We start from the raw sequence: 21,024 nt of genomic DNA on the forward strand, positions 1-21,024 counted from the left end.
TTTAAAGAAGTCTTTTAATGCTGACACAAGGGGACATCGCTTTTTATTATTATTTTATTTATTTATTTATTTTAATTTTGGGTTCCAAGTTTTATTGTGTTTTATTATTTTTAAATGTTTTATTTTTATACATATTTATATATTATGTTTTTATATGATTTCTTTTGTAAGCCACCTTGAGAGCCCTTTACTGGGACAGAAAGGCAGGATATAAACTCTATAAATAAATAAACATACCTCTATATATTGCATCTACCTGCAAGGTTCCCTGTAACATGTAAGCATTTTCTATTTTACATTATTTTCATGTACTGTACTGAGGAAACCCAGGGCCAACCCTGACTCATCATGCACACAAACCCTCACACAACCACAGTACTTATACATTATGGGGATTGGTGTGGCATGTACCTGATTCGGTACATAAAAGGACAGTGGGTTGTGGGGGTCAGGGAGTTTCAGTAGGGAGAAAGAGGTGGGGACGATGCTTTGCAATAGAGCACCAGCAGTACACTGAATGCTATCCACAATGCACAAAACACACAAGACTGTTCTTGAATAATCTACTAATCTAATAGTTCACTATGAGGAACCAATTTTCCTAAATTGTTACCTCTAAGGTACCATGAAACAGAAGACATTTGGAATGGTGTTTCAACACATATTGAAGCACTTCTACTTTGGTTGTTTTCTTATTGGGTGAACATGAAATCTAAGGCAGAGAAACATTATGTACACATTTAGACAAACCGCAGGTTCTTAATTTGTTTTGCTGCACTTAAAAGATATTACAAAAGTAAATGATTCTGAATTGATTTTTTTTGTCTATGTGCAAGAAGTATCTTTAAAGTTCAAAGCAGTACACTGATGTAGAGTTAAGCAAACTGAACCTTAATATTTCAGTAGGTTTAAGCATACACTAGCCTGAGAGTTAGGAAAGATTCACACTACTTAGTCACATTGTTGACTAAAAGATTCAGAAATGTCCCTAGATCAAAAGTCCACGTGGTCATACTATATGAAAAAAACAAAGCATCCGGTGTAAAGGCTCTGATCCTGAAAGCTGTTTACATGAAACAAGGACTGTTAAATAAAATGGGGGCTGTGTTGCTGAAGCTGTTAGAAAGTTGTGTCTTTAATCATTAATTCACATTTCAGATATTTTTAAGTGCATTATTGTATTTAGAACCACTTGAAAGGAAAAATGTACTTCTTCTCCCCAGGGCTGTTCCTAGAAGGGTGCAGGGCCAGTGCATCTCAACCAACACTAGGACCACCCCCCCCCCAATTATGGTTATTTTTTTGGATTTATATACTACCTTTCTCCCTGAAGGACATTCAAGGTGGCTTACAACATTAAAAAATATATAAATTATAAAACACATTAAAATACAAAATACATACACAGTATATAATTATACTTAAAAATAATAAGTATAAGTAAACTTATAAAGTATATTATGTATTAAGTATACTTAATAAGTATAAGTAAAAAATACTTATAAGCATACTTAAAAATACAAAATATGTATATAAGAATATTAATCCCCTCCCCTCCCCCTAGCTAGCTGAAGAAGAAATGTTTTAAGCTATTACGGGGGGGGGGGGGGGACTAAGTACTTGCTACAATTAAGATATACCCTAAAATTCAAACAAACAAAAATTTGAGCTCATTAATCCCCTAATAATAGAAACACTCCTTTACTGAAATTTTAAATGTATATTCAAATAACTAAGGGCCCAATCCTATCCAATTTTCTAGCACCAGTGCAGCTGCAATGCACCCCAAGATAAGGGGACAAATATTCCCATACCTTGAGGAGGCCTCAGTGACTGCTGCTCCACTGGAGAATGCAATGCATGCCCCATTGGCACAGCAGCACCAGCACTGGAAAACGGATAGGATTGGGCCCTAACCCAGCTAATAAAACAGACAATATGCTACTAAAAACTGAACTATAAAATAGCAATCAAAGCACTCTAAATTAAACTCAAAGAGCTGAGCTCCTACAGTTTGCAAGATCGCTGCTAACTGCCCTGCAAGGAGCTGAGCTCCTGCAGTTTGCAAGCTTGTGTACATAGGGATATAAATGTTTGAGAATCTTTTTTCTGGTGATTACTACTCATAAATAAATAAAATATTCCTTTCTAGATCTTTTTTTAAGGTCTGATAAACCTAAGCGGGTGTCGATAGAGTGTCATTTTTAAAAAATATGGGTCCTGGTGCTAAAAAGTTTGGGAACCATTGCTCTAATAAGAATATTTAGTTACAGTGCTGGGAGTGCATTATGGGGTGGGGAGTAGGCAGCAAAAGGGGTGGAGGTGGTCAAATAGGGTCCTGGGAGGTGGGCAGGATTGATGAGTCCCCAGTTAGTCTCATACTTTATTGATTGGGGTCATGGCATGAAAAATGTTGAAGATCACTACCCTGGCACATGCCTACATGAGGGAGGAGAACTTAAGAAGAGCCCTGCTGTGTCAGGCCATAGGCCCATCTAGACCAGCTTCCTGTATCTCACGGTGGCCCACCAGATACCTCAGGGAGCACACAAGACAACAGAATATCTGCATCCTGGTGCACTTCCTTGTACCTGGCATTCTGAGATAGTCTACTTCTAAAATCAGTGCGTTGCACATACCCATCATGGCTTGTAACCTGGGATGGACTTTTCCACCAGAAATTTGTCCAATCCCCTTTTAAAGGTATCTAGGCCAGATATCACATCCTGCAGCAAGGAGTTCCACAGACTTCCCAGTGAGATACGCTACACCAGGGGTGTCGAACATAAGGCCTGAGGGCTGGATGCAGCCAGTGGAAGCTTTTTATCTGGCCCTTGGGCTCTCAGCTGCTGGGCAGTGCTGAGGTGTTACTGCTGAAAGGGTGGCCCGCATGATAATTGAAAACTGCTATATCTTGAAATATGAACAAATTTGTGTACCTTCTCTTCTATCATTTGCAGCTAAAGTGTTCCTAAGTGAGAAAAAAGTGCTTATTTCTGGTTATGACCTATTTAATGACATCATTTCTTGCCAAATGACATCACTTTGGCCCTCAGCAGGCATCATAAATGCTATTTGGCCCACCATATGAAATGAGTTTGACACCCTTGCTCTACATTCTATAAGAACCTAAACCCTGATGGATCAGGCCAGAGGCCCATCTAGTTCAGATTCCTGCATCTCACAGTGGCCCACCAGATGCCTCAGGGAGCACACAAGACAAAAGACCTGCATCCTGGTGCCCTCCCTTGCACTGGCATTCTGAGGAAGCCCACTTCTAAAACAGGAGGCTGCGCATACACATCATGGCTTGTAACCCGTGATGGACTTTTCCTCCATCAAACTACGCAGCCCCTTTTGAAGGCACCTGGGTCAGACGTCGTCCCCACATCCTGTGGCAAGGAGTTCCACGGGCTCCGGCCAGAGCAGGCCCAAGCGCGTGGGATCCCCTCCCCCAAAGCTCCTCGTTACCTGCAGGGACGAGGCGGAGGCGACGGTTCTGGGTCTCATTCCGGGGGACGCGCGCCCAGAGGCTGCCGCCTTAGCCCCTCTGCGTGGCCGACCCCGGGGGACTCTCAGGGGTCCTCCCCGCCTCGGCTCCGGGGTGTGGGGAGCTGCCTCTTCCGCGGGCCCTCCTGGGCGCCCCGTCCTTCAGCCCAGAGCCGCAGCGCCCGAGGTGGGGCGGGAGACCCCTCAGGCGGCGCCCTGCTGGGGGCCTGCGCGAGGGCTGCCCGCGCCCTGTCAGTCAGCCAGCCAGTCCCGGGGGGGGCACAAGTGCACCGCTTCACGACCTCCCCGAACTCCCCTCAATCGCCGCCATTGCTGCTGTTTGTTTTCATCCGCTTGGGGGAGGAGAGGGAAGCCAGGCGCAGGTCTGCGCATGCGCCCCGCGCCTCCCACACCTGGCCCCCTCCGACTCCGCCTCCGCGCTCAGGTGGCTTCCAGAGGCCGCGGCGGGCCTGGCTCGTGACGAGGCTGTGCCTGGGATCGGCCTCGTGGCGGGGGAGGCCGCAGCTCTGTCTCGCTCTCCAGGCACGCCGGGGACGCTCCCTCGCGCTCGCAGGGGTAAACTGGGCCGGGGGGGCACTGGGGGGGCCGGGGGGGACCTGCCCTGGCTGCCATGCGAGGGGGTGCAGCGTGCAGGGCGGTCCCTCTGGGCTCTCCCCAGAGGAGGAGGCGCTGGTGGCTTCATGCCTCCCCCCTTCCTTCAGGGTGAGGTCACAGGAGTGACATCACAAAGCGACATCATGACATCACTGCCCCAGGGGCCGGGGCTTCTAGTTACGCCTCTGGGGAGGTGAATGCGTAGCATCTCCTTCCCACGCTGCTGAACCTCGTTTCCTGGGCTCTTGCTTCCAGTCGCTTCTTTTACCTGCGGTTCCCAAACAGTGGGTCCAGGACTCATCAGTGGGTCACGACTGGTGGTGGACTTCCCCAGCCCTGCACCTGGGGCAAAGGCACACAATGGTGCTCCCTGTGAGATGCTCCCCATGTGTGAATCCCACCCCCTCACTCACCGCAGTATTACAGAACATGCCCCACTGGATCAGGCCATAGGCCCATCTAGTCCAGCTTCCTGTATCTCACAGTGGCTCACCAAATGCCCCAGGAATGAGGCTTCCCCGATGTCTTAAACTGTGCTTCCAAACACGTTGGGAGCCTCAGTGAGAGTTCTGCGCAGTCCTAGGGGCGCATGAGGCTCCATGCCTGGGGCATTTGCCCCATTCAGATAATGGGAGCTCGGCTACAGCAGTGGCAGACTTCCCTAGCCCCATGTCCGTGGCAAAGATCTACAATGGTGCCCTGCCACAAAATGCCACGGCCCCTCCCCCACACAAATCCACCCCCCCACTCATCACATCACAAAGGAGCCTTGCATGACTCCAGGACAAACTGGGGAAGCCATCTGAGGCTTCTCTGCACTCTTAAACTGTGCTTCCGGCAAACTGGAAGCATAGTTTCCAACTACCTTGGGAGCCTCAGTAAGGCTCCATGTGGTTCTAGAGGCATTTGCCCTTTTCAGTAAATGGCAGGTCCGCTACTGGTCATGACCCTTTTTTTGGTGGTTTGCAAAACTGACAGGGCACATGAGGCTATGTGCATCAAGGGTTAAACAAGTTGCTACTTGGGGGAGCACTGCTGCCACATCTTTCCGCACTTATAAATCAGGCAGTAGTCTCTAGGGCCTCTAAAATGTTTGGGAGCCACTGCTCTACACCAGTGCTCCTCAACCAGTGGTACAGGTACCACCAATGGTACTTGAGGTGTTGCCTGGTGTTATTTGTGGGACAACCAGACATATACCGCTCAGCAGCAAGATGAGTGAGTGACACAACAAACATCAGAAGGAGGTTTGGCTCAGTGGGTGGAGCTCCAAAGCATGCTTTTCACGTACCCACCATGAGCCTCTTACTGCTGTTTGTCATGTCATATCTGACCTCTCAACCTAGAAGGAACTGGTGATGATGTCATCATCAATTACTTCCTGTGGTATTTCCAATAGGTGGGTCATGCAGAGTGGTATGGCGAGGTATAAACATTAAGAAACGCTGCTCTACATAGCTAAATGCAGCTCACTTCTACCCTTATGACTCCTAAGCAGACCCCTCTCTCCTTCGTCAGTTCTTGGTGGTTTATCCCATCTGGGGACTTGGAAGTAATACAGGGCGCAATCCTAACCAGCAGTTATGCCGGTAGTGGTGGCCCTGGAAGGTTGCAAATGTACCGTAAAGCACGTTTGCGCCTCCTTAGGCAGGAGCTGCATCGGTGAATTCAGATGTGTTGACACGTGGACAGAGGCAGAAGCCTCCGCCGCTGCTCCCGCACCACTGCTTGTGTTGGCGTGAGCGCGCTGACATAAGTGGCAAAGGTAGGTGTGGGGAGGGGGCAGGAGGGGGCGTTACTGGGTACGGACACGCGGGGAGACGGGGGCAGGGCTGGGACCTGGCGGTTATGCCGGATCCCATCCCCCGTCCCCGGGGCGAGCAGAGCAGCTTCAAGCTGCTCCGCTCTCCTTGGACCTGCGCCACCTCCAGAGGTGGCGCATGTCCGAGGAGACCCATGGGGCGCACAGCCCTTACCCACGGGTAAGGGGAAGAGCTTCCCCTTGCCCGTGGCTGAGCCACTGCTCGCTGCAATCCTGCATTGGATGCAGCGCAAGCCTCCTGGCTTGCCTGCTCCAGCGCGGGTTAGGATTGTGCCCACAGTGTTTCTTAAAGAATAAAGCAGGGATGCCCAACTTCTGTATTCTTGCGGCGCCTGGGGCCCCTGTTTTGCAAACAGTAATCTTGGTGTTCAGAAGTGTATTTTGCTGCTAAAGGTCTAATATAATTGCTGCCATCTAGCAGACGTTCACAGTGATGAACCCATCAAATATGCTGTGGTATACTCCTTATGTACATATGTGATGGCAAAAGATTGCCTACGTGTCTACATAAAAGATCTTTTATGGCAGCCTTTTGGTAACAGTTCCTGGTGTCTATGCTGGGTCCTTTCTAAACTATTGATTAATTGCATAGGTAGTCCTCTTTTGTTATGGGGAAGCCAAGCATCTTTCCCTCACCTAGGGTGCAATCCTAACCCCTTATGTTGGTGCTTTCCCTCACCAAAATAAGGGCAATGCAGCTCTGAGGTCAGGGAACAAACATTCCCTTACTTTGAGGAGACCTCCGTGAATGACACCCAACTGCAGGATGTAGCACATGGCCCACTGGCACCGCTATGCCAGTGCTGGAAAGCACTGACATAAGGGGTTAGGACTGTGTGTGTTCTGTGAAGAAACCAAGCAGCAAGCAGGGCTTAAGGGAGTGGCTTATGCTGCTTGTAAATAGTGCATTTTTTCAGGGATATACTATGCTGAAAATATGTACCAGTTAGAAGGAGGCTCAGTTTCCCCTTTTGTTACACATCAGAAACATGAAGGGACAAATCAGGAATTTCTGGGAACAATGATTGCCTTGGAAGCTTCTGTTACATCTTTTGCCTGATTAACATTTTTTATTCTTGTTTGTTTTTTGCATGATTAGACCAATACTCTTTTTTTTTTTTTTTTAAATTCCTGGTCATTAGACAAGCATGTGATTGAGGAACATAAGACTTTAAAAATATCTGGGTATACTTTTGTCTTCATAGAATACTTGGAAAGTCTATTTGTTTATCCTAAAACTGGAAGCTGCAACTAGAATCAGAACTGTGAGTTTTTTTCAGTTATGCGTCTTATGAATTATTGACTCGGGGCCCAATCCTGTCCAACTTAATAGCACCAGTGCAGCCGCATTACAGCCCCAAGGTAAGGGAACAAATGTTCCCATACCTTGAGGAGGCCTCTATGATTGCCTCTCCATCACAGGATGCAGTGCACACCCCATTGGCACAGCAGCACCGGCACTGGAAAATTGGATAGGATTGGGCCCTCAAACTACAACTTTCAGAGAATTCCCAACCAGTCCTAATGACCAATCTACCAAAAGTACAACTCTGTTTCCTAGCTGCTTCACATAATAGTCTCCATCATTGTGGATTTTCAGATGGCTACTTGCTATGATTTTCTTTTGGCAGCAAAAAGCAGATATAACATATGTTACGGACATGCAGTTTGATTTAGCAACATTGCTGACCTTGGAGTTCTCATGGTTTAGGCACATTAAGCAAAATCATGAGGCCTCTCTTCTGCATACGTCTTCCAACAGACTAAGGCTGCAGTCCTATTATCTGGGAATAAATTCTGTTTATTAATTTATTGAGACTTACTTCTGAGTAGGCATGCAGAAGATTGCACTGAAAAGGAAGCATTTTATGCATTGAGACCTTGCCCTCTGTTATTCTTGAGGGTTGTTTCAAATTTCCATTGTATGTGAGGAGCAAAAGAAGGTGAAGAAGATTTACCACGTTATTTCCTAAACTGTATGCTAATCTCAGGAAATAATTGCTGTCACCTCTTGCTGACCAGAATGGGTCTACTATCTTAAGAAATTACTAAGAACATAAGAATAGCCCCTCTGGATCAGGTCATAGGCCCATCTAGTCCAGCTTCCTGTATCTCACAGCGGCCCATAGGATGCCCCAGGGAGCACACAAGACAACAAGAGACCTGCATCCTGGTGCCCTCCCTTGCATCTGGCATTCTGACGCAGGCCATTTCTAAAATTGGGAGGTTGTGCATACACATCATGGCTTGTAACCTGTAATAGATTTTTCCTCCAGAAACTTGTCCAATCCCCTTTTAAAGGCATCTAGACCAGATGCTGTCACCACATCCTGTGGCAAGGAGTTCCACAGACCAACCACACACTGAGTAAAGAAATATTTTCTTTAGTCTGTCCTAACTCTCCCAACACTCAATTTTAGTGGATGTCCCCTGGTTCTGGTGTTATGTGAGAGTGTAAAGAGCATCTCTCTATCCACTTTATCTTTCCCATGCATTCTAAATAATTTGGGAAGATAATCCATGAACTGCCTTTGTTCACTTCAGCTGCTGTCTTGCTGAAGGACTGGAAGGATTTTGTACATTCTAATATGATGTCATTTATATGTTACTCTTATAACTGTGAATCAATGTTCATATTTATTGTGACTTTTAGGCCCAAATCCTAACCAACTTTCCCGCACTGACACAGCTGTGCCAGTGGGGCATGTGCTGCATCCTGCAGTTGGGTGGCAGTCACAGAGGCCTCCTCAAAATAAGGGAATATTTGTTCCCTAAGCTCAGAGCTACATTGACCTTATAACAGTGCTGGAAAGTTGGTTAGGATTGCACCCTTAATTGTTTTTACTGATCTGGAAGTTTTATTATTATAAAGTTGTGCATTCTTCTATCACATTGTTATAGCGTGAACCTCACCAGAAAGTTAATCAACATTTGCTGAATTGCTATTTTAGGAGTACATGACAATATGAGTATTCTGACAGGTTTTATTAAGTGGGTCTGAACATTCAAACCACTCTGTCCTATACTCAGAAGAAAAGACAGCTTAGGATTCATAGCACATGCGTATAGGGGAGGGAAAAAATGCATAGTAGCTACAAGAAGGAGCAGGTTTTGACTCTTTCCAGTACTTGAACCAAACTGCATATTAAAGAACAGAGAAATTCTCTAGTACAGACACCACCTTAGATTTACTGGTTTAATTTGATGTAAAATTTGGCAAAAGTTGTCTTCCATTCTCATTCACATTTAATTAGACTCCTAATGGTCTCCTTTTTGTTCTAATTATAGGAAGTCACTGGCAGACATGAAAAAATTCAGAATATAAAGAAATATTATGTACTTTGTTGAAATGTTGATTCTCCAAGATTGGCACTCCCTTGTGCTTTTCTGAACATCTCCTCCTCGCGTCAGAATGTAATTGTCTTGCGTAACAATGGAGGAGTGATGGGTGCTGCAGTTTTGTTTATACATCTTAGCAGTTACCCTATTCCATGTTCATGGATCAGCTGTTAGCGTTCTAGGTTACATGTAGGCTGGAATAAAAACCATCACTGGGAATCCTGAAGGAATTCACAGCTCATGGAACAAGAGATACAACAAAGCAACTCTCCATTTCTCAGTACTGCATGTTTCTAAGAATAGCACCACCTTAAGTATTACTAAGTCACACCCTCATTCTTGCCACTAGTTAATTTTATGTGCCAGTTCAGAAAGAAGCAACAAACTTCTTTAGACTTGCTGAACCGGTTCAGAAAGAGAATGTCAACATGGCACTAGTTACTTCTGGATCATGAGCTCTACAATTGCAAGTTTGCATATGACCCCAGGTCAACATTAATTGTATGTTTCAGCAATCTAAAATATGCCCCATAACCCTGTGGAAAATTATATACAGCTTATTTTTTTCATGAGAACTTTACTAGACCGTGGTCCCTGGCTGAAAATCCTAGTAGTATTCAATGGAGACATCATTCCATGTTTTCCAGTAAAACTTTTTCTGGTAGGATTCCAAAATTCCACTAGGACCGTGGGAAAGTTTTAATATCTCTCTTGCTAGTATTCTATGAATTGCATGGTTCAGTTTTTCAGTAACTAGAGTTAATATCAAGTAAAAACAGAACATGCATTTATAAATTAATTTCAAAATTTCATTCACAGTTAGCATTGCATAAGACAGTAGATATACTGGTAGGTGACCAAACTTGACTGAAGATGACAAGAGGGAAAAGTGGAATACAGGTTGAGATTAATTATTCACGTGGGTTCCACTATAGCAAATCAATTTAAAAAACAAAGTTTCTTTACTTGGGCGATTTAAAAACAGCCTTACTGACCTTTTGACTCTAAGATAAGAGTCATTAAGAAGAGTCATCAATCAGTCTTCCTCCAAGGTAGACCCTCCCTTCACCAATGCAAAATGATCACCTTTCTTTCATGTGCTCAGGGGGAAGGGAGGGGTCCGCTGGAGAGAGAAGGATTGATGGATTGTCAGCCAGCTGCCCCCCCTCTCTCATTAAGGAGGCTATTGTTAAAGGACTGTTCAGTTTTTTAAACAGATTTTAAAGGGAGGCATTTTCCCCTTCTCCAGGGATCATCACATTCCTTCTCATTTGCAGGGGCCATTCATGTTGAGTCAGATCGTGTTTAAAAAATCAGTGTATAAATAGGCTGGACCTGTATTCTCATCTATTTATAGTACTAAACTTCCCTTTTTTGGCTGTCTTTTTTGGCAGGTGGGTGCAGTGAAGAAAGATTAACAAGATTTGATCGCAGGGCATCCACTCCCACAAATGGCTGTTCCCGTAGCAGTTCTTGATTGTGACCTCTTGCTGTATGGTCGTGGTCATAAGACGCTTGATCGTTTCAAGCTGGAAGATGTCACTGATGAGTATCTGGTGTCTGTGTATGGCTTCCCACGTCAATTCATTTATTATTTGGTGGATCTTCTTGGTGCCAACCTCTCTCGCCCTACCCAGCGATCCAGAGCCATCAGCCCAGAGACACAAATTCTTGCTGCATTAGGTTTTTACACTTCGGGCTCTTTCCAGACTCGCATGGGAGATGCTATTGGCATCAGCCAAGCCTCTATGAGTCGTTGTGTTGCCAATGTTACTGAGGCCCTGGTGGAAAGGACCTCTCAGTTCATTCATTTCCCAGAAGATGAAGTGTTATTGCAACACCTGAAGGATGACTTCTATGGACTAGCAGGAATGCCAGGGGTGCTCGGAGTCATTGACTGTATTCATGTACCTATAAAGGCACCCAATGCTGAGGACTTGTCCTATGTGAATCGAAAGGGCCTTCATTCTTTAAATTGCCTGATGGTATGTGATGCCAGAGGGATGCTACTGAGTGCAGAGACACACTGGCCCGGCAGCCTCCAGGACCGCAATGTGCTGCAGCAGTCAGCCATTAGGAACCGGTTTGAAGAGGGTATACATAAAAATGGCTGGCTACTTGGTAAGTTCATTCTGGTAGTTGACGTCTGAAGGTTGATTCCAATGGAATGTCTGTTTGCAAGCCTGTTCCTTGGGGAGGTCAGCAGGGGATGCCGCCCTGGTCCTCACACTTGGAGGTGCCCCACAGAGTGCTGCACCTCATTTCTTGTTTCCCCCTGTTGCTGCTCCCTGTACACAAAGGCAATACATTTTTGATACATATTTTTAAAAAGAGAGAAAGGAATCCTCTCATTTTGGGAGTGAGTGGAGTTTTAATTAAAGTGCTCTAGTTGGTATTTTATATTTTAATTCTTAGTAGTTATTTTGTCCATTCTATTAGCTAGGTTAGTTATCTGAATATATATTTAACATTTCAATAAAAGGAATGTTTTATTATTAGGAAATTAATGAGCTCAGATTTATTGTTAATTTGAATTTGGGGGTATAAATTATTATTATTATTATTATTATTATTATTATTATTATTATTAACAACAGTATTTATACACCACTTTTCAACAGAAAGTTCACAGCCTGATAAATTACAGCCTGATTGCGCTTTAGCGCTGATGGAATGAGTGTAACATAAAATATTTCTTCATGAAACACTCTACACAGGAGTTCTCCGTCTTAAAAGAGAAAACAGTATGGGTCCAGAGTGTGATCGATGTAGACATAAACTGTAAATATTTTGCATTTTTATACAGAAATATATACACTCAGGTTCCACCAGCTGAAACATTTAGTGGAGGATGATATTCTGGAAAGTATATGTGAGGGAAGGAATGATGCACATCATATTTCAATGTAACAAAGGTGTGGAAATTCTATATTCACTGTGTTGGTGGTCATGAAACTGACAAGCTGATAGCTGACAAGAAAAATGTATTGAGCCATATGGAATGTGAAACTTAGGGTGCAATCCAAACCTTGAGTTCAGCTGGCCCAAGTCCCTTGGGCTGGCTTGGGAGGGTCGCAAACGTGCCATAAAGCACGTTTGCGCCTCCGTGGGAGGAAGCCAAGCCGGCGCTCCCAGAAGCGCCGGTTTGTGGAGGCTGACAGAGGCCTCCACCCTGGCTTCCTCCTGGCCCCTTGTATCAACTCAGACGAGCCGCTGACACAAGGTTGACAGGTAGGTGTGGGGGAGACGGGGAAGGGGAGGGAGGGAGGCATTCCTGGGTGGGGGGTGGCCCCGGGGGCAGACGCGTGGGGAGCTGGAGGCGGGGCAGGGATCTGGTATTTATGCCAGATACCAACTCCCATCCCTGGGGAGAATGGAGTGGCTTCAAGCTGCTCCTCTCTCCTGGGACTTGTAGCACCTCAGGAGGTGGCGCAAGTTCGAGGAGACCCATTGGGGCCAGCAGCTCTTACCCAGAGGTAAGGGGAAGAGTTTTTCCTTGCCTCTGGCTAAGCTGCTTCTGACCATAATCCTGCGCTGGATACAGCGCAAGCCTCCTGGCTTGCCTGTTCCAGCGCAAGTTTACGCCCTTAGTTGCATGTGCATGTTTACTCATGAGTACGTGAAAGTGCCTCAGGGCCCAATCCTATCCAACTTTCCAGCACCGGTGTAGCTGGAATGCAGTCCCAAAGTAAGGAAACAAATGTTCCCTTACCTTGAGAGGCCTCTGTGATTGCCTCCGCACCACAGGATGCAGCACACGGCCCATTGGCACAGCAGCACCGGCACTGGAAAATTGGATAGGATTTGGCGCTCAGTTGACTACTAAGGGGAGGCTGATAGGACTGCAACCTCAGCAGAATGGTCCCAATCTAGTGAATGTAGATCCAAAAAAACACTCGAGAAAGAAGTCTCTCCCCCCCTTGTCCAAGCTTACATTAAAAATGAAACTGAGCCACACTTCCATGTTTACTCATGAGTAGCAAACATGTCTAAGCTCTTATCAAAGGCCAAGTGGCAAAACAAGGCCACCAAAATTATCCCCATCTGATGAATGTGGAGTTCAACAAATGCTCCAGAAGGCAGTTCTCCCCCCCCCCTTAGTAAAAAAGATAAAAAAAAGAAGCTTGAGCAGCTAGTAAAGTGAAACTTTTTTTGTTTAGTCTCATAAAGCTGGGTGGGTCCCAAGAGTGTCATTTTAAAAAGTGGGTCCTTGGAGAAGTGTTTTGGGAACTGCTCTTCTAGAAGGTAAAGGGTACTGGTTTATATTTCCACATTGATAGCTCATGGTAGCTAAGCAACAGTAGCACAATACTGTTTATTTCTATTCCCTTTTACTGGGGTTCTGATCTAAGAGAGATGCTTGGTCAGTTTTCCTGTTTGATGATGGCTATTAACCAGAAATCTCTGTTCCTGTTTGGTTCCTTATCTTTCATTTTTATCATTGATAGGTGATAGTTCTTTCTTTCTTCGAACTTGGCTGATGACCCCACTGCAGATTCCTGAGACCCCTGCAGAATATCGGTATAACATGGCACATTCAGCCACTCACAATGTCATTGAACGAACATTCAGGACAGTTCTGTCCCGGTTCCGCTGCCTGGATGAGTCAAAGGGCACACTGCAGTATTCTCCGGAGAAAGCCAGCCATATCATCTTGGCCTGCTGTGTGCTTCATAATATCTCTCTGGAGCACGGGTTGGATGTGTGGTCTTCCCCAACAACAAGACAAATGGAACATCCAGAAGAAGAATATGAACATATGGAATCGCTTGACTCTGAAGCTGATCGAGTTCGCCAGGAACTATTGCTCACTCATTTTAGCTGATACAATGTATTGAGACATGCCAAGTTGGATTTTAGAAAAATGTGGAGCAGATATAATGGATTCTGACTTTCCTTTAAATTCAGTAAAAGAAAGGAATACAGATAGGATTATTTATAGATGCTCCAGGAGAAGCAACATCACACTTATTTTGTGTTTGGGGAATATTTTGCATCTAACAGACTATCTTGGTTTCACTCTGCATGTATCATCTGAGTCCCTGAACACTTACTATTACAGTACATGCTTTCTTTAATTTTCAGTTTTGTGGGATGACAAAATTGAACACTAAGGGCTGAATCCTATCCAACTTTCCAGCATTGGTGCTGCCACAGCACAGCCTTGAAGTAAGGAACACACTCCCTTACCTTGAGGAGGCCTCCGTTACTGCTCCCCCATTGCAAGATGGTGCCCACCTTGTTGGCACAACTGCATCATTGCTGGGATGTTGGATTTGATTGGGCCCTAATATGATATTGGGGAGGATGATTGTCCTGGCAGCATGTTACGATATTGTTATTAGATCTTGCAGAGTATAACACTATCTTGTATAAAGTGTAATCGGATTCTAAACAATTCAGTTTATATTATTAAGGGCACAATCTTAACCCACTTTCCAGCATTGTCATAGCAGTGCCAGTGGGGCATGTGCTGCATCCTGCAGTTGGGGGGCAGTCACAGAGGTCTCCTCAAAGTAAGGCAATGTTTGTTCCCTTACCTCAAAGTTGCATTACCCCATTTCATGCTGGAAAGTGGGTTAGGACTGTGTCCTAACTGAAACTCATTGCAAGCTTAACTTGTACACAGTGAAAAATTACATAAATGTCCCTTTTTTTGTTACATAATTTACCACCTGTGTATCTTCTTCAGTCTAGCAATGACTGCATTTGTGTAAGAGAATGGCCTTGGGTACCTTTGCTCATATGCAAGTTGACAGTGTTTGTGCTGAAACATATTAGATTTTTCAAGGGGCACATAAAAGTTGCCTTCCTTATGAGGAAAGGCTACGGCGTTTGGGCCTCTTCAGCCTAGAAAAGAGACGCCTGAGGGGGGACATGATTGAGACATACAAAATTATGCAGGGGATGGACAGAGTGGATAGGGAGATGCTCTTTACACTCTCACATAATACCAGAACCAGGGGACATCCACTAAAATTGAGTGTTGGGCGGGTTAGGACAGACAAAAGAAAATATTTCTTTACTCAGCGTGTGGTCTGTCTGTGGAACTCCTTGCCGCAGGATGTGGTGATGGCGTCTAGCCTGGACGCCTTTAAAAGGGGATTGGACAAGTTTCTGGAGGAAAAATCCATTATGGGGTACAAGCCATGATGTGTATGCGCAACCTCCTGATTTTAGAAATGGGTTATTTCAGAATGCCAGATGCAAGGGAGGGCACCAGGATGAGTCTCTTGTTATCTGGTGTGCTCCTTGGGGCATTTGGTGGGCCGCTGTGAGATACAGGAAGCTGGACTAGATGGGCCTATGGCCTGATCCAGTGGGGCTGTTCTTATGTTCTTATGTAAGTTTTTGGAAATGAAGAAGTAAAAAGGATGGCCTGAAATTGCTTTTGAAAAAGGAATATGAATTTGAAATGGTAGATGCAGTACAGTTCAAAGATGGTTGCATCAGTTATTTGAAAAGTTGTAATAACCAGATATAAGTTCATATTCCATAGTATAGAAAATGTCCACTATTAAAACGGGCACTATAGACCCCTTTATAAAGTTTTATAATTTATATTTAATTATAATTATAAATATAATTTATAAATTTTAAATATAAATTTAAAGTAAGTATATATATATTGTCTGAGCATTCAGAGTATTGTCTGAAACTTTGTCACAATGATCCTTACAAGTCCAGAATCAAGTGAATTGAGAGTATAACTGAAACAAAACAAAACTGAACAACGATATTTACTTGGCAAACAACTGGAATTCTTTTTCATCTACAGACAGATTTGGCTATCAGAAAAGTCAGCAGAAGAACTATATGGACCTGCTATCTTCATAGTGCTCCTACAGCAGAAACCAAGAGAAACAGAACATTCACCTTAAAAATAAAAAGTTCCTATTGTTACCATAAGGTACAACTCAGCAGCACAGGCAGCTCTTGATTTACGCAGTCGGGCAGCCCAATCCTAAGCTGCATGGTGCCTGGGGCTGCTGCGGCACTAAAATGGCTGCTGCAGCATGCTGAGCTCAGTCGGGCAGCTGCTGCCAGCTCCTCGGGAGAAGGGAACATTTGTCCATTTCCCCTGGATAAGGCAAGTAGACCCACAATGGGGCCACTTGATTCTACGGCAGTCTGTGCAGCCCAGCATGGAATTCAGGATCTAGTGGTGCTGAGCTCCTCTGGTCCCGCCCTCCTCCCATCCTACTTCCTTCCCTGGAACACCTCCTCCCTGCCCTCTCTATGCCTTTTTCCACGCTGGGAGACCTCCTCCCCACCTCCGTTTACACCCCACCTACTTCTCTGCTGCCCACCGGTTTGGGCTACCATCGAGCGGCGAAGCACCAGCCTTCCACTGGCGCCAGCACAGTGCTGGCTGGTGCTATGCCTGCGGTAAGTCCTGCAAATGTGCCTCATGGCACGTTAGTGCACGCTGACAGTAAGCCAGCGTGCACTGTTTAAGATTGGGCCCTTAATTAGCATGTTTTCAAAATAGTGTGATTTGCAAATTAATAGCTGAAATCTGATTTGCAAGGGCTCATTTTTTAAATACCACAGTTTCTGCATGTTTGACCAGCAACAAAGACACATGCAATATTTGGTGCTTTTTCCAATGTGAGACCATGTCTGGAAAATTTCTAACTGGCCTGAGGAACCTAGAGTAAAGAAGGCATGAAAATCAATCACAATAGATGTTAAAGTAGATGTGATTAACAGGGTCCACATAATTAAGTGAATATTGAATGCAGGTCACATGCTTTATTTGTGAGAGCACTTTTTGTACCATTTTGAATAGTGCTGATAAGATTAACAGCCCTATCCTATCCTTACCCCCCCCCATGGTGCAGCTGTGCCAAAAAGGCCCACACTGTATCCAGCAGGAGTGGAGGGATGCTTTGGAAGGGAAAGGGGTTTTAAATCCTCTTGCCCTTCCATAAGCCTCCTACCCTGTAATGTGTCTCCTTGGACCTGTGTCAGCAAAATTGCTGAGACAAATCCCAGGAGTGAGGGGGGGCGGGGAGGCTGCTGCCAGTGGAGATAGTATCTAGTACATGCCATCACTACTGGATATACTTCCTCCCACAGCATCACCACCCCCTTTCCTCCCACCGCTGCACAGTTTCAACCCCACCCTGTTCTGCCCTCCCCCACCTTCCCTCTTCTGGTGGCTCACCTGCTTCAGCAGGTGGCCAGTGTTCCAGTGACACGCACCCTACTTCAATTTTTCCTAAATACAGCCTGCTTTATTTTTCCCATTGAATTCAGTGGGAACTATTGAGGACTGAGCCATTTGCCATTTCCATTATTTCACCCTTTCCTCTCCATAGCCCTGCCCTTGGGTTCTATTTCTTGTTCATTCTAGAATGTGACAGATTGACAAAATGTCTGTCATTATTATGAAAGGATGAAGGGAGGACCTATATATTGTAAAAATGCCTTAGCCACCCATGAATGTTTTCTTGTTTTCTTGGTCAGAGGTGGGTAGGGGACATATTTTCCCCCATGACATTTTCCTGTCATTGCCAGTACTTTGTTTTTTCCTTGAATTATAGCCATCAAAGTCTATGACAAAATATATTCAAAGGAAACCAGTAGGATGGGAGCTAAACATTACTTATGTACCTGATCATTCTTTGTAGGGAGCAAGTTCCTCTCCCTCAATAGTACTACTATTGGCAGCCCATTTACTTTGTCCATGTACTGCTGGAACTCAGCCAGAACCCCTTATACCCCATCCTGGCTCCATTTCTTCTGTTGCAGTCCTAAACACTCTCATGAATAAGCCCATCCAACATCTTGAAACTTACTTCTGACTAAACATACCTAGTATTGCGCTGCTAGTCATGTTACTCTCCCCAGTATGAAGTCTGAGATAGAAAGTTTCAAGTCGGCTATCTCAAGGAAAATTAGGGGAAAAGTTTGAACTCATTGTAGAAAAGCTGACTGTGTATCTCCAAATTTATTTTATCAAACACTTCTAAAGTAATTGTATAACTGTACCTGGCTGCCATAATTAAATTTTAAAAACATGCAAGAATGTTTGGAGGATGCGTGCTGTTGCACAGAATGAATTTGCCACCTGTCAGTTTCTCCAAGTGCCATGTAAGCAACGGTGCTAATATATGCTAAACTGAGAAGCCTGACTGAGACAAAACTGATTAGGACTGAGGCCCTTATGAAACTCAGACATCTGTATGTACAGTGGATTTGTTGCTTAAGCAGATGATGTGGGATCTTAATTAAACACCAATCCCTAATTATATTTGGGCTGTGATTATGATGCAGGACTTGCAGCAGCTCCTGGTGAGATCATGGTAGTGCTGTCGATGACAGTGAGTACTAAGAATAATGGAAAGATAAGAACACAAAAAGACTAAAGGAAGCCTATACTGTAGAATTCTAGATTTTTAGAATTCTTTGAAAAGGACAATGGGTATGTGGTTATGGGTGAACCCGTTGATGTATATTTGGACTTTCAGAAAGTGTTTGACACAGTCCATTACCAAAGATTCCTGAGAAAAAACTTGTCGGGAATAAGAGGGTAGGTCTTCTTATTGATTAGGAACTTGTAGAAGAAAAGGAAGAGAGTAGGTGTAAATGGCCAATTTTCACAATGGGAGAGAAGCGAAGAGCAGTGTGCCCCAAGGATCAGTCTTGGGACAAGTGCTTTCCAACTTGTTCATAAATGGAGTGGAGCACTGATTCTCACACTTTTAGCACCAGTACCCACTTTTTAGAATGAGAATCTTTCAGGACCCACCAGAAGTGATGTCATGATAGGAAGTGATATCATCAAGCAGGGAAATTTTTAACAATCCTAGGCTGTAATGCTACCCACACTTTCTCAGGAGTATGTCCCATTTACTATCATTGTTAAAAGTATATACAGAGTAGTGTGTTAAAAGTATAGGTCTGTAACATTTCCCAAAATGCAGTCACATACTGTGGGAGCATCAAGTCTAATATATTAAAAATAAAATATTGAAATGGATGGGGACTCATCTGAAATGGGCTCGCGACCCACCTAGTGGGTCCCGACCCACTGAGAAACATTGGAGTGGAGGATAAGCAGTGAAGTGGTCAAGTTTGCAGATGATACAAAGCTTTCCTGGGTGGTGAAGACCAGAAGGGACTGTGAAGAGCTCCAAAAGCATCTCTCTAAAATGCAGAAAGGGCGGCAAAATGGGAGATGCTCTTCAATGTAAGTACTGTAAATGTAAAGCGATGCACGTTGGGGAAAGAAGTGAAATTTCACATAATGCTGACGGTTTTCTAAACCAGTTGTGACCAGTGGTGTAGCTAAGTGGGTACAGGGTTAGCAACTGCACCGGGCAACAAGCTTTAGGAGGGCAACAACCTGAGCTTGACATCAGTGACCAAAATTGTGAAAACCCTTGGTATTTTTGAATAGTTCCATTATGTTCTATACCATTTGATGTGGAATTTAATGCAGAATGCAATGAAACAAACCCCTTTGAAATATCCCCATTCTGTCAAGTTATAGCCAAATAACCATAAAAACAAAACTGCATTATGTAACAAAAAGTGGATTTTTAAAACTCAAAACTGACTAATGAGACAGATTGTTCAGAGAGCCACTTAGGTGTTATGATACAGCAGATGTTAATTTACATGTTTTTAAAAAAGACAAAAATAACAAGTACATTTGCATTAATTTCGTGTTTATGGTCACTCATTCCAGCTTGTTCATTTCACACGTTTCACAGAAGTACCATCTTGAGGATTTCTGTGCTCTTGACACAGTTTCTCAAACTGTGGAACAGGACCCACCAGTTGAGTTGCGAGCCAATTTCAGGTGGGTCCCCATTGGGCATGGCACGGCAGTGGCACAGCCTTACCGTTCCACGCTGTAGCCTGGTATCTTCGTAGCCAATCGTGCAGAAACTCATGCATGGCAGCCACTTCCACTGCCGATTACCCTAGAAGGCTCTGTCCTCCAGTTTCTCAGTGGAAGCAGCTGCTGGGCACGAGTTTCTGCAGCGACTGGCTGTGAAGATAGCAGGCTGCAGTGAGGAATGGTAAGGCTATGCCACCACCATACCACCCCTGAGGGGCTTTTTTAGTAACACCAGATGTGGCCTACAGCCCAGAGTTTGGAGACCCGTCTAGATCACAGTAAGCTTTATCATTAGTATTTATCTGTGCCTATTCTGTTTGCCAAGTTCATCTTCTGACACAGGATCGATGTCGGCAGGGGAAGCCACTGTTAGCACTGAGTCTTTGGTCATCAAATCTGCTCTTCCTGTCCTTCACCTTGTGTTTGTTCTTATAAGTTACACCAATGCAGGTGTCGTCACAGTGTGTTCTCATGCGCATGACAGCAGTGTGATTGCTCTTGAAGAAGTCCAAGCAAATTCTCTCATAACTCTGGAAAAATATTTATCATTTGCAACAGTGGTCAGAGAAATGGTTCATGTCCCCACCCTCTTCTCTACAACTTAATGCTTGGTGCCACGGGCATTCTTCTCCTGAAGAAAACTTCATGAGTTTGGGATGCTCAAAAAAGAAACTTTTGAATCTGCTCAGTTCAGATGGAATGAAGGAAGAGCAGCTTTGAGGGATACCTGATGGCTGACCCTGTTCCATGTTTCAGACTACACGTGGCCATGTCCTAGCTCACAGATTCTACAGACCTCAGAATGCCAGATGCTAGGGATGGCACCGGGATGCAGGTCTCTTGTTGTCTTGAGTGCTCCCTGGGGCATTTGGTGATGGGTGATTTGGCTGATGGGTTCTGAGCT

The 21,024-nt window shown here is 44.6% G+C and overlaps 2 protein-coding genes across 6 annotated transcripts in view; one reads left to right on the top strand and one right to left on the bottom strand.

The window, feature by feature from the left end:
* ATG13 (autophagy related 13) overlaps positions 1-3,841 on the bottom strand; it is a 39,411-nt gene extending 35,570 nt beyond the window's left edge. For all 5 annotated transcript variants that reach the window (XM_066634146.1, XM_066634165.1, XM_066634156.1 and 2 more), the window contains exon 1: positions 3,472-3,841. The gene's annotated coding sequence lies outside the window, so the exon portion shown is untranslated. The remainder of the gene's footprint in view (positions 1-3,471) is intronic.
* Positions 3,842-3,933: 92 nt separating this feature from the next.
* On the top strand, positions 3,934-14,986 carry HARBI1 (harbinger transposase derived 1). The gene is made up of 3 exons (XM_066639227.1): positions 3,934-4,065; positions 10,660-11,386; positions 13,714-14,986. The coding sequence occupies exons 2-3, from the start codon at positions 10,717-10,719 to the stop codon at positions 14,088-14,090; spliced, it is 1,047 nt and encodes a 348-aa protein (XP_066495324.1). The 5' UTR covers positions 3,934-4,065; positions 10,660-10,716; the 3' UTR covers positions 14,091-14,986.
* Positions 14,987-21,024: the final 6,038 nt, after the last annotated feature.

This window comes from Tiliqua scincoides, chromosome 1, assembly GCF_035046505.1.
Source record: "Tiliqua scincoides isolate rTilSci1 chromosome 1, rTilSci1.hap2, whole genome shotgun sequence".
NCBI classification, from domain to species: domain Eukaryota; kingdom Metazoa; phylum Chordata; class Lepidosauria; order Squamata; family Scincidae; genus Tiliqua; species Tiliqua scincoides.